Source organism: Arachis stenosperma, chromosome 2 (genome assembly GCF_014773155.1).
Source record: "Arachis stenosperma cultivar V10309 chromosome 2, arast.V10309.gnm1.PFL2, whole genome shotgun sequence".
Taxonomy (NCBI): domain Eukaryota; kingdom Viridiplantae; phylum Streptophyta; class Magnoliopsida; order Fabales; family Fabaceae; genus Arachis; species Arachis stenosperma.
Genome location: NC_080378.1, coordinates 79,513,940 through 79,526,727, shown reverse-complemented (window position 1 = coordinate 79,526,727; position 12,788 = coordinate 79,513,940). Strand labels below are relative to the sequence as shown.

The following is a 12,788-nucleotide window of genomic DNA, read 5'->3' as shown; positions in this document are numbered from 1 at the left end:
GAAGAAGAACGATGAAATTTGAAAAGAAAGAAAACAAAGAAGGAAACAAATCTTTTAAATTTGGTAGTTATACAAACGCGGGGTCTTTGTATGGCGCGTGTAAGTGACGTAGGAGTTGCAGCGTGTTTTAGCGGATTAGGCGTTAATGAACTTGTAATAGTTACAAGCCCTAATCGCTTGTATACTAAGCTTTTCTCCTCTATTAATTATCTGGTGGGGTTGGTACTTCAATTCATTAGCGAAGAAATTGATTAGTATTAGCCCTTAGCTGATGTTTGTAGGCATGTTGGATGATGTGGAGAAAGGTAGGCCTTGGCCCTTGGGAGGCATGCAATGAAGTTGAAATCCAATTGGCTATTTCCCACACTATCGGTATCCTCTCCTCCGCCACCAATATTCTCTTCTCTTTTCGGACCTGCTCATACTTCAAAACCAATTCACAGCCCCACACACACACACTCATCTCATCATTTCCCCCACTCTTCTCTCTGTCGTTCCTTTCTCCGCGAGTGGACTTCAAGTCTTCAACGAAGAGAGGGAGCGCGTGAGTGAGGGAGTGTGGCAGCCATGGAGAAGATTTCACTAACAACAACTGCTCATAACTGTTTCTTCACTTCTACACTTCCAAAGACATCTTCTTTCTCTTCTTCTCTATTCGCCTCTAACCAGCTTCTTGGTCTTCCCTTATATTCTTCTTCTTCTTCTGCGTCCACCAATCCCCGCCTCAGACTTGTTTCTAGAAACGCCGCTTCTTGCAGGACCGTCAAATGCTCTGTTTCTGAAGCCGCTGAACCCCTAACTGGTCACTCTTCCTTCTCTTCTCTTTATTTATTTCTTTTCTTGCTTGCGTTTTGTGTACTTTCATTGTCGTTTATCAAAGAATTAGAAGTAATGAAGTATCCCCGAACCGTTTATCGTTTGAGTTGGAAACATTTTTCTTATTCAATTTTGATATACTTAAATTTTACAATTTATCCAATTAAATTTAGAATTTAATTTTGATGCGCTATTAGTGAAAAATATTAGTAAAAATAACTATTTTGTATATTGAATGTGTGTATGAATGATCATCGAAAAGTACAATTTGATTGGACGACTGAGTAATCTATTATCTAAATAACTGTTAGATGAGCATTACACAACATTTGGACACCGTAGTGACTGTCAAAGATAGTTAGTTCTCAAATGATAAAACATGTTGGATATAAAGGGTAAAACGTTTTTATAAGCTGAATCCATTTTGTTAAGAGAAATGAAGAGAGGAAAAAGCTGTAAGTTTGATATGGGTACATTCTTGAAATTTGTTTAGGCATATCACATCATACCTGACTTTCTAGTTCCTTATCAGTAGACACCTATGTTTTGAGTTTCATTTAAATGCACTCGTACGCACAAAGTTTTCCACCTACATGATCATTCAAGTAGTGGATGAGGAAACCAACTTTAGCTGCTGGCATCGTAGTGTATGATTATATATCTGTGTGAATAAAACAGTGCAAAATAAATTTATATTGACAATGCTCTTAAATGAAACCATAAGTTTAACTACCTGATAATATTATCGGGTTCCTATGCAAAAGATGCATGCCAAAATCAAATTCAATGACAAGTATTTAAATTAAGGCTTATCTTTTTTTTTTTTTGACAAAAAAATTAAGGCTTATCTAGTTAGGTGACATTGGTTACATGGATCAAATAACAGCATAGTGTTGCTATCATAAATCATATCGGTCTTTTTGCAAAATATTGTCTGAATTAATGTTTTTGAACTGGTGATCCACTTCACCTATCTTTTATTTCTCTTCCGGGTGTATATTTTTATTTGCAATAACAACAGAAGCTTCATCTTCTTCCTGGATTTTTTTCGGGGAGAAAAAGGAGAAAGGGGGGGGGGGGTGTTGGTGATTTTTGGTAATTTATTTTTCAGTAGATGGTATGTGTTTTCTGATTCCTTGTTTCCCTTCAGCTTCAGAGAGGAGGCAATTGAAGAGAAGAGGGGATGTAAGGAACATAGCAATTGTTGCTCATGTTGATCATGGAAAAACAACTCTAGTTGATGCCATGTTGAAACAGACAAAGGTACTATCAGGATATTCAACTGCATTGTTGTTCTTTCATTGTTTTGGAAGTTGCCTTTGTTTCTCTTTTGGTTCTTGTATTGAATGATATGAACCACTTCAACATATGAAATAAGTGCCTATAAACATAAAATCTATTGAATAGTTTAACTACTGTTTTTATTGAAAATTCAGTTGATCTTTCATCCTATCTCCCCCCACCCCCCTCCGCCCTCTCTTTTTTCTCTTCTTTATCTAGAAAAGAGTGAGGAACTGAGGACAGATGATAGTTGTTAATGTAATGCGTGGTTTTTTTGGGCCTTTGTGCAGGTGTTTCGTGATAATCAATTTGTGCAGGAAAGGATAATGGACTCAAATGATTTGGAGCGTGAGAGAGGAATCACAATATTGAGTAAAAATACATCGGTCTCCTATCATGACACAAAGATTAATATAATAGATACTCCCGGTCACTCTGATTTTGGAGGTGAAGTAGAGCGTATCCTGAACATGGTGGAAGGAATCCTTCTAGTGGTACTAAGCTTTTCCCACTTGTTTTTGCACATGTGACCATGAATATTGGTTTGAATTATCCTTATTTCGACTTTTCTACTCCACTACTCAGACTGTGCAATATTCTTATTCTTTGGTGGATCTGTTGTTTACAAGAGAGATAATCTTGCTTTTTATCTACTAGAAAATGTGTTACCTTGTCTCGTAAAATTCCACGTTTTCTTCCCTAACATGTCTTTTTTTTTTTTTTGTAATATATAGGATTTACCAAGCTGCTCTTGTAATTGCAGGTAGATTCTGTTGAAGGACCAATGCCACAGACAAGATTTGTCTTAAAGAAAGCATTAGAGTTTGGTCATTCAGTTGTCGTGGTTGTTAATAAGATAGACAGGCCATCTGCTCGCCCAGATTTTGTTGTCAATTCAACTTTTGAACTCTTCATTGAATTAAATGCAACAGATGAGCAGGTACGCAAGTGAAATAACATGAAGTACTTGTAATTACTTGTATGGTTGTAAACTCTGTTGGAACTTGGATCACTAGCCAGAATTAAAATGTGGTTAGTTATTCATGATGATGTGTGGAGGGTAAGTTGTAAAATTTAATGTTGTGTGTGAGCAAATTCAAACATGCCATTTCTACTTTGAAAGTGTTATTAAATAAAATCTCTGTAAGCATCTCATCTTTGTTTTCATTTCTTCGTTCAGTGTGACTTTCAAGTAATATATGCAAGTGGTATAAAAGGACAAGCAGGGTTGTCTCCTGAGAATCTGGCAGAAGACCTTGGGCCATTGTTTGAGTCCATCATCAGATGCATCCCAGGACCAAGGATTGATAAAGATGGTGCTCTTCAAATGCTTGTGAGTTTTTTATATTCTTTGTAGACCTTATATATATATAGTTCTTTTTTTATTTTTTTTTCTTTTATAATTAGCAATTTAGCATTTGATTTTCTACTAATTTACCACCTTAGGGTAAGTAGAAATAAACAGATTAGATGAAATCTTCCATTCCATTTTCGTCAGCTGTGGAAAGTTTACTGGGTCTGATTAGCAATCTCTTAAACAGATCATAAAAATCTTCAATATAGTATATGAATCTTGTCCTAAAGATGATAGTGGCCAAATGTATGTGCATGTGATTTATATTCTAGTATAATCTGTAGCCTTAACATATGCTTATACTTTCAACTAGGTCACAAATATTGAGTATGATGAACACAAAGGGCGTATAGCAATTGGGCGCTTGCAAGCTGGAGTTTTGGAAAAAGGCATGGATGTCAAGGTGAGAATTCTTTTTCCTGTATTTTTATTGTTCGATTTGTGTACTAGCGTTGTCTTTGGTAATTATTATACTAAGTGATGAATATTTATGAATAAAATTAAGTTTAAATAATTTGATAACAAGTAACTTTTTACTCAATCACTTTTACTAGGTAACTTTCTTGTGTGCATGATTTATTTTTTATTTCTTCGGATGGGTGGAAAAAAGTTATTCATACCTTAATCTCAAGTTCTTTTGGACATCCAACGTAGGAAATGGGGATGTGGTCCGGCTAGCACTTATAGCTTCTTTTTATTTAAAAAAAATTATTTTATTTTATTTTTTTTCCCAGGTATGCACATCAGAAGATTCATGTAGATATGGAAGAGTTAGTGAGCTTTACGTGTATGATAAATTCAGTAGGGTCCCTGCAGAAAGTGTGGAGGCTGGTGATATATGTGCAGTATGCGGAATTAGTGATATTCAGGTAATGATTGTTGCATTTGAATCAAAATTGTGATTTTGTAATTTGTATTGCATTAATCTTACTAACCATTTCATTCTTTTCTCAGATTGGAGAGACAATTGCTTGTAAAGTGTCTGGAAAGCCACTACCTTCCATAAAGGTGGAGGAACCAACCGTGAAAATGGCTTTCTCCATAAACACTTCCCCTTTTGTTGGCTGCGAGGTATGTCTATGATTGATAGTTTGTGACCGTTAAGGAAGATAATTATTTGTCGTTTCTATCCTGATGTCTGATGCTATTTGTTAGGCACAATCATAGTTGTTAGGCATAGCTTTGTTGCTAACATTGTAAGTTCTATATCATAAGGTAACAGACTGGCTAAATTAATTAACATTGTTCAGGGAAAGTATGTTACGAGTAGGAACTTAAGGGACAGGCTTTATCGTGAACTTGAGCGAAATCTCGCCATGAAAGTTGAAGATGGTGAGACAGCAGATACATTCATTGTCAGTGGGCGTGGAACTTTGCATATCACCATACTGATTGAAAATATGTATGTATGAGTATTCGTTTTCTCTTATAGTTATGTGTTGATTTCTTCAAATAACATTATATCTGCAGGCGAAGAGAAGGATATGAATTCATGGTTGGCCCTCCTAAAGTTATCAACAAGAAAGTTAACGACAAATTGCTAGAACCATATGAGGTAACTTTCTATCTTTTGTTTCCATTCGAGTAAAAAATTCAAAATCTTAAAAGCAAAAGGGAGATGGTGGTAGTGCACATGACATGACTTTAAACAATCATGTTTGACAGATGGAATCAAGTTACTTCCTAGAAAACTACCATTTTATTTGGAAAGAGAAGGGGGAGGGAGGACTTGCTTTTTTGCACTAGTAGTTGCTTTGTTTTTATTAGTTCAGGGATGAAAATAATATTACTATGCTGCATGCATTTCGAATGCATTGATCCTGAAAATTTTTTCCTTCAAAAAAATTAGCTTGTAATTAATTTACGTTGGAAAACAAAAATTATTGATTAAATGTAATTAAGCATATGCTATACAAGTAAGAAGTTGCTTCTTTTCCCTATAGATGTTATAAATATTACATCAAATAGTGGGACAGTGTTCTGTTTCTGTTTCTTCTAAATATTGGAACTGATATTCATGGTTCTGTGCTGTTTGAATGATAATAATTAGGAGGTACCTATTTTTTTGGGTGCTTCCTTCACTTATTTGTTATAAATGTTAAGTAACAAGTGTTGTGGTTGAAGATTGCAACTGTTGAGGTACCTGAAGAACATATGGGAGCTGTTGTTGAACTCCTTGGGAAGAGACGAGGGCAGATGTTTGATATGGAAGGAGTTGGGTATGTAGATTGCTTTCTTTGCTTTTATTTTGATGTGATATAGTTTACATCCAAAAGTTTTATAATTATGCAACATATTTTTTCCTTGATAGAAGATTGGAAGTCATATCTTGTTATCTTGTGGATGAATTGTTTTTATTTAAGCAAAAGCCATAGATAATATCTTCCATAGGATTATTATGACGAACAAAAGATATTTTGGTAAATAATAACGATATTGGCTTCTATTTTGTGTTCAGCCAATGATAGTTTCATGAGTGTTTCTGTTTCCGATTTGCATGGGAACTAGGATGCTATTGTTATTCTTTTGTGCTGGTTCTCTGCAGTTCTTTTTTATTTACTTTTCTTATGGGGGTACATCTTAACCTCCTGTCTTTGTATTCTCTTATTTTCTTATTTACTTTTGTTTTCTATCAAAATAATAAATATTTGATGAAAGATTCACATGCATCTGGAGAAGTGTAGTCTTCTATTGTATCTTCAAAGACTCCATTGACTAATAATTAACTTTTCACTTTTCAAACATGGAATTTCCTAGTTATTATTATCTATTTATTAATATCTTATGATGCCAGTTTTATGTTTTGAGGCTCCAAATATGATACATTGAATTTCTCTCGATGTTATGTGGTATCTTGACCAACCATGTCCTAAATTCTGAAAAAATCTTGGCCCCATCTTACTGGTCTACATTATGGTATCTGTGTATGCTGTATTCTCATGGATTTTGTAGCCCATCTGCTTTATTTTTGTCAAAAATTAATCCATTCTTGTTATATATATATCATGAATGCTCTCTTCTAGACGATTTTATCCTTGATAATGATATTTCACTTCATTTGGTGATTTTGTTTCTTTGCTAGATCGGAGGGAACTACATTACTCAAATACAAGATCCCAACTCGTGGCCTCCTTGGATTACGGAATGCAATTTTAACTGCTTCCCGAGGGACAGCTATTCTCAATACTATCTTTGATAGCTATGGACCCTGGGCTGGTGACATGAGTACCCGGGATCAAGGCTCACTGGTAATGCGTGCATTGCTGTTTCCACTATAAACCTATAAGCATGATACTTGTATTAATGCAGATGCAGCATTAGCATTAGCATTTAAACACTTGATTTTTTTTAATCATATTTTCTATTCCTATTTTGGTAGCATTAATACTCTAGAATGCTCAATGTTTGCTTCTTCATTAATGATAGAATGATTTGAATTACAGGTTGCTTTTGAGGATGGAACAAGTTCTTCTTATGCAATCGCTAGTTCACAGGAAAGGGGACAGATGTTTATCGGTCCTGGAGTGGATGTTTATAAAGGTCAAATTGTTGGCATCCATCAGCGACCTGGGGACTTGTCATTGAATGTTTGCAAGAAAAAAGCTGCAACAAACATACGCTCCAACAAGGAACAAACAGGTGACAAGCACCTTCAGTGCAATTACATAGTATCTTATACGCAAATTTATTTTGTGTCCAATTCATATAAGGCTTTTTGTTGAATTTTTCTTATCCCTTAAAGCTGTCTTCTGGCAACTTCATTACTTCAAATGATTCATTCTTGTAGTTCTTTTTTGCTTGCCTGCTATTTTATACCTCCATAAGCAAGACCACGAATTTTAATATGAATATGGGAACAACAAATTCTCAAATCAGTTATGTAAAGTGTTTTATTTAGCTATTAATTAATTAATTAATTTTAGGGATGAGATTCTTTCATTTATAGCTTTTTCAAATCATTGGCTGAAAATTAAAATCTTCCTGCAAATTATTTAGTCTGTAAGTTAAGGCATAGCTTCTTAATACACAAGTGCAGTTATGGTATTTATACAAAAGCTGTTGAATAGGCTGCTGTGAGTATGATTAATTATGAATCATGGGTTAAAAACATTTTATATGCCTGAATTATAGTTTTATCTTTTGTAAATCTATTATTATTATTATTATTGTTATTATTATTATTAGAAGGGACAATTACATCGATTTTCCATAAGGTTAGGTGATATTACTCAACACTCCTGAGGTTTAGATGGTGTTACATTCAATTATCCGTTTATATTGGAAAACATAATACTGATCTACCTTGTTTCCCAAACATGACATTCACTTACCTTATAAAACATAACATGCATGAATGTTGGTGTAAGCATGACAAATGAAAAGATGCCAGAAGGTAGTATCTTATATGCTCAACGAAAGTCAATATAATCCGGCTTAATTATTATTTGTGCATGAAAACTGTGTAGGAGTAGCAATGGTCAACAACTTCAATATATCTTATCTTACTTCCTTATGCAGTGATTCTTGATACACCCTTGGATTATAGTCTTGATGACTGCATCGAGTACATACAAGAAGATGAACTAGTAGAGGTTACTCCCCAAAGTATTCGAATGTGCAAGAATCCAAAGCTTCAGAAGAAAACAAGGTAGACTTCATCTCTTAGGTAGTAATTTGCAGAAGCTCTTTCAGTTTTCGCCACTTAGAACTGCGCAACTAATTGATGATGCTGCTGCTAAGGTAACAAGGAAAGCATATCACAGCCTTTCAATATAATGCCGCGCATGTTCTCCCGTCATGGCGGAATAATATACGAACATGCTAGAAGCTGTATTCCTTATATAGGAAGTGTTCAAAGTTTGATTTCAAGGGACAAAGTCGCACTGAATTTCAATTTTGTTTGCATGCAACATTTTATTTTGATGTATCATAATATACGGTGACTGCTTAGTGAATTTGCAATACTAAACAAATAGATGTATATTGCTGTCCCAGACTCCTTATTTATTTATTAAAATTTTGTTGAGTTTTGATGATCTCGCCAAACTTTATATAATGTTATGACCTCGCTAATACAATGGTCAATGGATGTACTTTCGGTGCCAAAAAAATAGGTATATGTTCTAGTTATACAAGACTTGCAAATAATATTTCTTTAGTTGTGGGCATATCGCACACTCAACAGTTGTCAGGTATGCTACACCAATAAATTGCAGTCTCACGTAAATGTTAGTCATTTGATCATTTTGCTTTTCTTTATGTGCGTTTTCCTGACATCCAATACCCCTTTCTTTTCTTGTCCTTTTAATAAATAGAAATTGTCACTAAAAGTTGGGTACTGTTATAAGCGAGTAAGATATTAACGTTAACTGAAACCACAATTCTAACTCGGAACTTTCTTATACATGAAAATACTATTTATTCCCGATACAATAATCTTCGGTTGAATTTTCTTATACATCTGTATATAACAATATATATACTAGGGCACACGTTTAAGTGTTGAACTAAGATGTACTCATAGCGTAGCTTTTGAGTTATACTCTACATCTGGACACCTCTAATGCACCACTTACCATGACTATATATAAGTTGCCTACAACAAAATTTCCCTAACTTTATATGTAGGGATATATATACCTGAATTTAGCCGAATATATGAAATAACTATACACAATCTTTAGCCGGGAGTGAATGCATATATATCTAATCCGCTACCATTGCAAGTAGCTTAACTTTTTATGTTAACTTCACCCAGTTATCTGCAACAAAAATATTTGTTTTATTCCAGATAAAAGCGAAAAATAAAAAGATTAAAGTCGTTTATTTCGAGATTTATCCATGACTTAATCTAATGAACATCTAGCATTTAAATCTTGGTGAAAGACAGTAAATAGAAAATGCATAAGACGTAAGGTTTAGTAAAAGAAAAAAACATAGGAGGTAAGGTTTAGGTCACTTAAAAACAAACCAGTTTAATTAATCATGTGAACAAATGATATAGTAACTAAGGATACACTACTAAAAATGCCTTTCAAAGATTAGGTAAAATTTAAAAAGTGACAACATTAGGTTCCAAAGATTAAAATGATAAAATGTCAAAAAAAAAAAAAGTGTTGCAAAAATAATAAAAAGATTATTTTTCATTAGTGATAAATAACTTTTGTATTTGAGAAACAATTTTTGTGCATTAGATTCAAATATTTTAAAAATATTTGAATAATTATTTAAGACGTACATACAAAAGTTCAAAGTGAAACTCGATTTTTATACATCTTTTTCATTTTTTTTAAATTTAGCCATTCAAAAAATTGCAAAATAAAAGAATTATTTGACTTAAAATTATTAAATTTTATTAACAAAGAATTCTAATTTTTCTAATTATATTTACAGAAAAAACATCAAAATGTAATTTCTAAAAGTTTTTAAAAATATATATCTAAAATTTAATTATTTCAACACGCTCTCAAATCCTTTGAGAACATTTTTTGTTGTTATGATCTTTTAAAAGTACATATTTATTAATATTCAAATTTCTGAGAACACTTTAGCGTGATTTATCATAGATATGAATTTATCACAAAATTAGTTATTATGGATTTGTTTACCGTGTAAACATAGGGATCATGGCGCCCTCCCGAGCCTGATCTCTTCACGGCTTCCAGCCTTAGCAACCTGCACATAATTCTATGTTATCTTAGACACAGTAACACAGCTTAAGATTACAAGATGCATAAAGGAAACTCAATTAATGGTGACCAAACAACCCCGTATTTTTACCCTTAATACAGTAGTGATAGTTTATGCCAAATGCAACACATTATTTTCAAATGGTAAGCTATTGAGAGGGGTGTTTGTGTTTCCGTTGCAACGGTCACTACCACAAGTCAGCACAAAACGTGTGTTGATAAATTGCAACCTGTTTCATGGATGTGTTCTACTTAAGATCTGTGGTGCACTTTTGAAAACAAAATTCATAATTAAATATGCATAATTTTATCTGTTATGAAAAAATTATTCGGAAACCACAAATTATACATTATAAATGTGAAATAATTAACATATTTTCTTCATTTATTTTCATAACAACAAATGTGTAATTCTATCCTATAGAATGTTCTTTCACTTTAAAAATAACCCAAATTTCCCTCTAGGAGAAAAGTAAACAACATCAGGTAATTAATGGGGTGGGGTGGGGAGGGGATTTGTTAAATAATCATAGAACACCTAAATTTAACATATAAAACAAATCACATATCACTAAATATATGATGGGAGATTAATTGTACACATTCATCTAATAAAATAATAGGAACTGTTAATTCATGAAAGATAGTTACATGCAAATCGGCCATGTTCACAATTATCATTTACTATTAGTTAAGGAAATATCTATATAGAAAAAGTTTCAATATAGTAAATTTCAATAGTTGTTCATTATTAGCATTAAAATCAATTAGGTATTGATTATTAGTAGTGTAATTATATTATTGTAATATACTGGTACTTGCTGCCCTCCACCAGTTCTATGATGCATGAGAGAGAGAGAGCGAGAGAGAGAGAGAGAGCGAGAGCGAGAGAGAGAGAGAGAGATCACATTCGAAGAGCTTTGCTTGTGTCAGGGCTGTCACCGAGCATCTGACGGATCCTCAATTCCGAGCAACCGCCGACAGTGAGAAGCTTCAATATTGCTTCCCCTCGCCGGCGAAGGTGCGGCGAACCCCGGGCGTTCTTCTCGCGCTTCAGCTGCTGCTGCTGCTGCGGCGGCGGCTCCTCCTCGTGTCTAATCGCAGCGACCCTCACACTTTTGCTTCTGACTCTGTTAGCGTAGCGCAAGCTTCGTGCGCTCGAGCTGCTGGACAAACTCGACGAGGCGTCACCAGAGAGAGAACCGGAGGATACTTCCGAAGCCGTACTGGCCTTTGGTTTCCGGTGGCCGGAGCATGATGCTGTCCAAATGACCTTCGATCGGATCTTCCTCACAATCTTTTACAATTCAGGATTCAAGAATTCCTCAGTTCAGCCAAATTAGAAATTGTTGCTATATCAAAATCAAACACGTAAAGATAAATATCTGAAAATTCAAAGGTTTCTTCCTTGCTCCGTTCACATCGAACTTCAATGATTTTTAAAATGAACACTGAAGAAATCCAATCAAAGAGAACTGAGATCAAATTTTCCTCAAAGCCTTTCATGCATTCTTAAATTTCCTCATCGGTTTCGCATAAACTTGAACTGAACCAAAAGTTCATCAAACAAAGTAACACGAAAGCAATTGACCAGCACTTCTTTCGCTTCTTGATTCAACAAAAAAAAAAAAAAAACGAAACGGAATTCTAAAACAGGAATCAATCGAGAAAAACGAAAGCAATTTATCAGAACTGTTTGTTCTGCAACTTGATTCCAAAAGGAAAACGGATCCGAACAGAAAACGAAACAGAGCAAAATCTGAAAGAGAAAATTGACGAGAATAACACGTAAATCAACCTTAAACTTCATCTGATGGTAACGAGCGGTGGCTGAGAGGAACGAAACGCAACGCGGTTTGATCGGCTTCTCCTCTTCCTCTTCTCCGGAGGAAACGCCATTGTCGTTTGTGACCGAAGAAGCCGAAGCTAAAATCCTATCGGAAGCACACGAAACCGAGCGATCTCTAAGGCTCTTGCTTCTGCTTCTGCTTCCTTCTGGAACCGAATATTTGGAATCAGAGCTTGACCTGCAGAGCAAAAAACAGAGCGAAGATGAAAACGTCGATGGATGATGAAGATCAACAGTGAGCTTGTGACGGTTACTTTGGAGTGGAGAAGGAAAGAATCGGCGAAGTGGTTTGGAGCAGAAGAAGAGCAGATGCAACCGATCGTTCATCGCAGCTGGGGAACGACGATGACATTGTTAGTTTCGGAAGCTTTTTCCGTCTTGTGCCCTCTCTCTCTCTTTGAAATTTCGCGGGTATATTTGAAAACTTTTTTTTAACTCTCTCTGCGTGAGCCGTGTGTCTTCGTGGTAATTTTGTCTATCGTTTTTTTTTTAATTTTTTAGTTAGTTTTTTATTTACTTTTTAAAAAAAGTTTGAGCTAGTGGCAGACTGCTGGAAAATGAGAGGCGTAAGTTTAATAATGCAAGGAATTTTTCACACCTAAATAAAAAACAATAATAACCAATAAAAAGTGCTCATTTTGGATGAGGTTTAATTAATTTTGCTTTTGAGCCTTGACTTCTATTCATAGAATTAATATTTAAATTGGTTTCTAAAATTTTATTTGGATGTTGGTTTTTAAAGTTTTAATTTATTCAATTTAATTTTAAAAATTTATATTCGTAATTTATATTAGTTTTT

General features: G+C 34.4%; 2 protein-coding genes across 3 annotated transcripts; one reads left to right on the top strand and one right to left on the bottom strand.

The window, feature by feature from the left end:
- The first annotated feature begins 324 nt into the window (after positions 1–324).
- Positions 325–8,487, top strand: LOC130961491 (putative elongation factor TypA-like SVR3, chloroplastic). Of its 2 annotated transcripts, XM_057887421.1 has the most exons (15): positions 326–802; positions 1,967–2,079; positions 2,388–2,591; positions 2,861–3,037; positions 3,278–3,430; positions 3,765–3,854; positions 4,186–4,320; positions 4,406–4,522; positions 4,702–4,853; positions 4,922–5,006; positions 5,576–5,670; positions 6,534–6,699; positions 6,895–7,090; positions 7,970–8,099; positions 8,192–8,487. In XM_057887421.1, exons 1-15 carry the CDS (start codon positions 568–570, stop codon positions 8,193–8,195), a joined length of 2,052 nt encoding a protein of 683 aa, XP_057743404.1. In that variant the 5' UTR covers positions 326–567; the 3' UTR covers positions 8,196–8,487. The 2 variants fall into 2 exon arrangements, with proteins under 2 accessions (XP_057743405.1, XP_057743404.1); XM_057887422.1 differs by having other exon boundaries at positions 325–802; positions 1,973–2,079; positions 7,970–8,487.
- A 2,557-nt stretch (positions 8,488–11,044) lies between these two features.
- On the bottom strand, positions 11,045–12,341 carry LOC130963051 (uncharacterized). The gene is made up of 3 exons (XM_057889200.1): positions 12,244–12,341; positions 11,939–12,167; positions 11,045–11,437 (listed from the first exon to the last, which is right to left on the bottom strand). The coding sequence occupies exons 1-3, from the start codon at positions 12,339–12,341 to the stop codon at positions 11,045–11,047; spliced, it is 720 nt and encodes a 239-aa protein (XP_057745183.1).
- Positions 12,342–12,788: the final 447 nt, after the last annotated feature.

Excerpts from the sequence above, each read along its gene's own strand:
- LOC130961491 (XM_057887421.1), top strand. The coding sequence starts at position 568 with ATGGAGAAGATTTCACTAACAACAACTGCTCATAACTGTTTCTTCACT. Across the intron at positions 3,431-3,764 it reads ATGGTGCTCTTCAAATGCTT|GTCACAAATATTGAGTATGA; the intron begins GTGAGTTTTTTA and ends ACTTTCAACTAG. Across the intron at positions 4,854-4,921 it reads ACCATACTGATTGAAAATAT|GCGAAGAGAAGGATATGAAT; the intron begins GTATGTATGAGT and ends TTATATCTGCAG.
- LOC130963051 (XM_057889200.1), bottom strand. The coding sequence starts at position 12,341 with ATGTCATCGTCGTTCCCCAGCTGCGATGAACGATCGGTTGCATCTGCT. Across the intron at positions 12,168-12,243 it reads CTTTCCTTCTCCACTCCAAA|GTCAAGCTCTGATTCCAAAT; the intron begins GTAACCGTCACA and ends TTTGCTCTGCAG. Across the intron at positions 11,438-11,938 it reads ACCATCAGATGAAGTTTAAG|ATTGTGAGGAAGATCCGATC; the intron begins GTTGATTTACGT and ends GAATTGTAAAAG.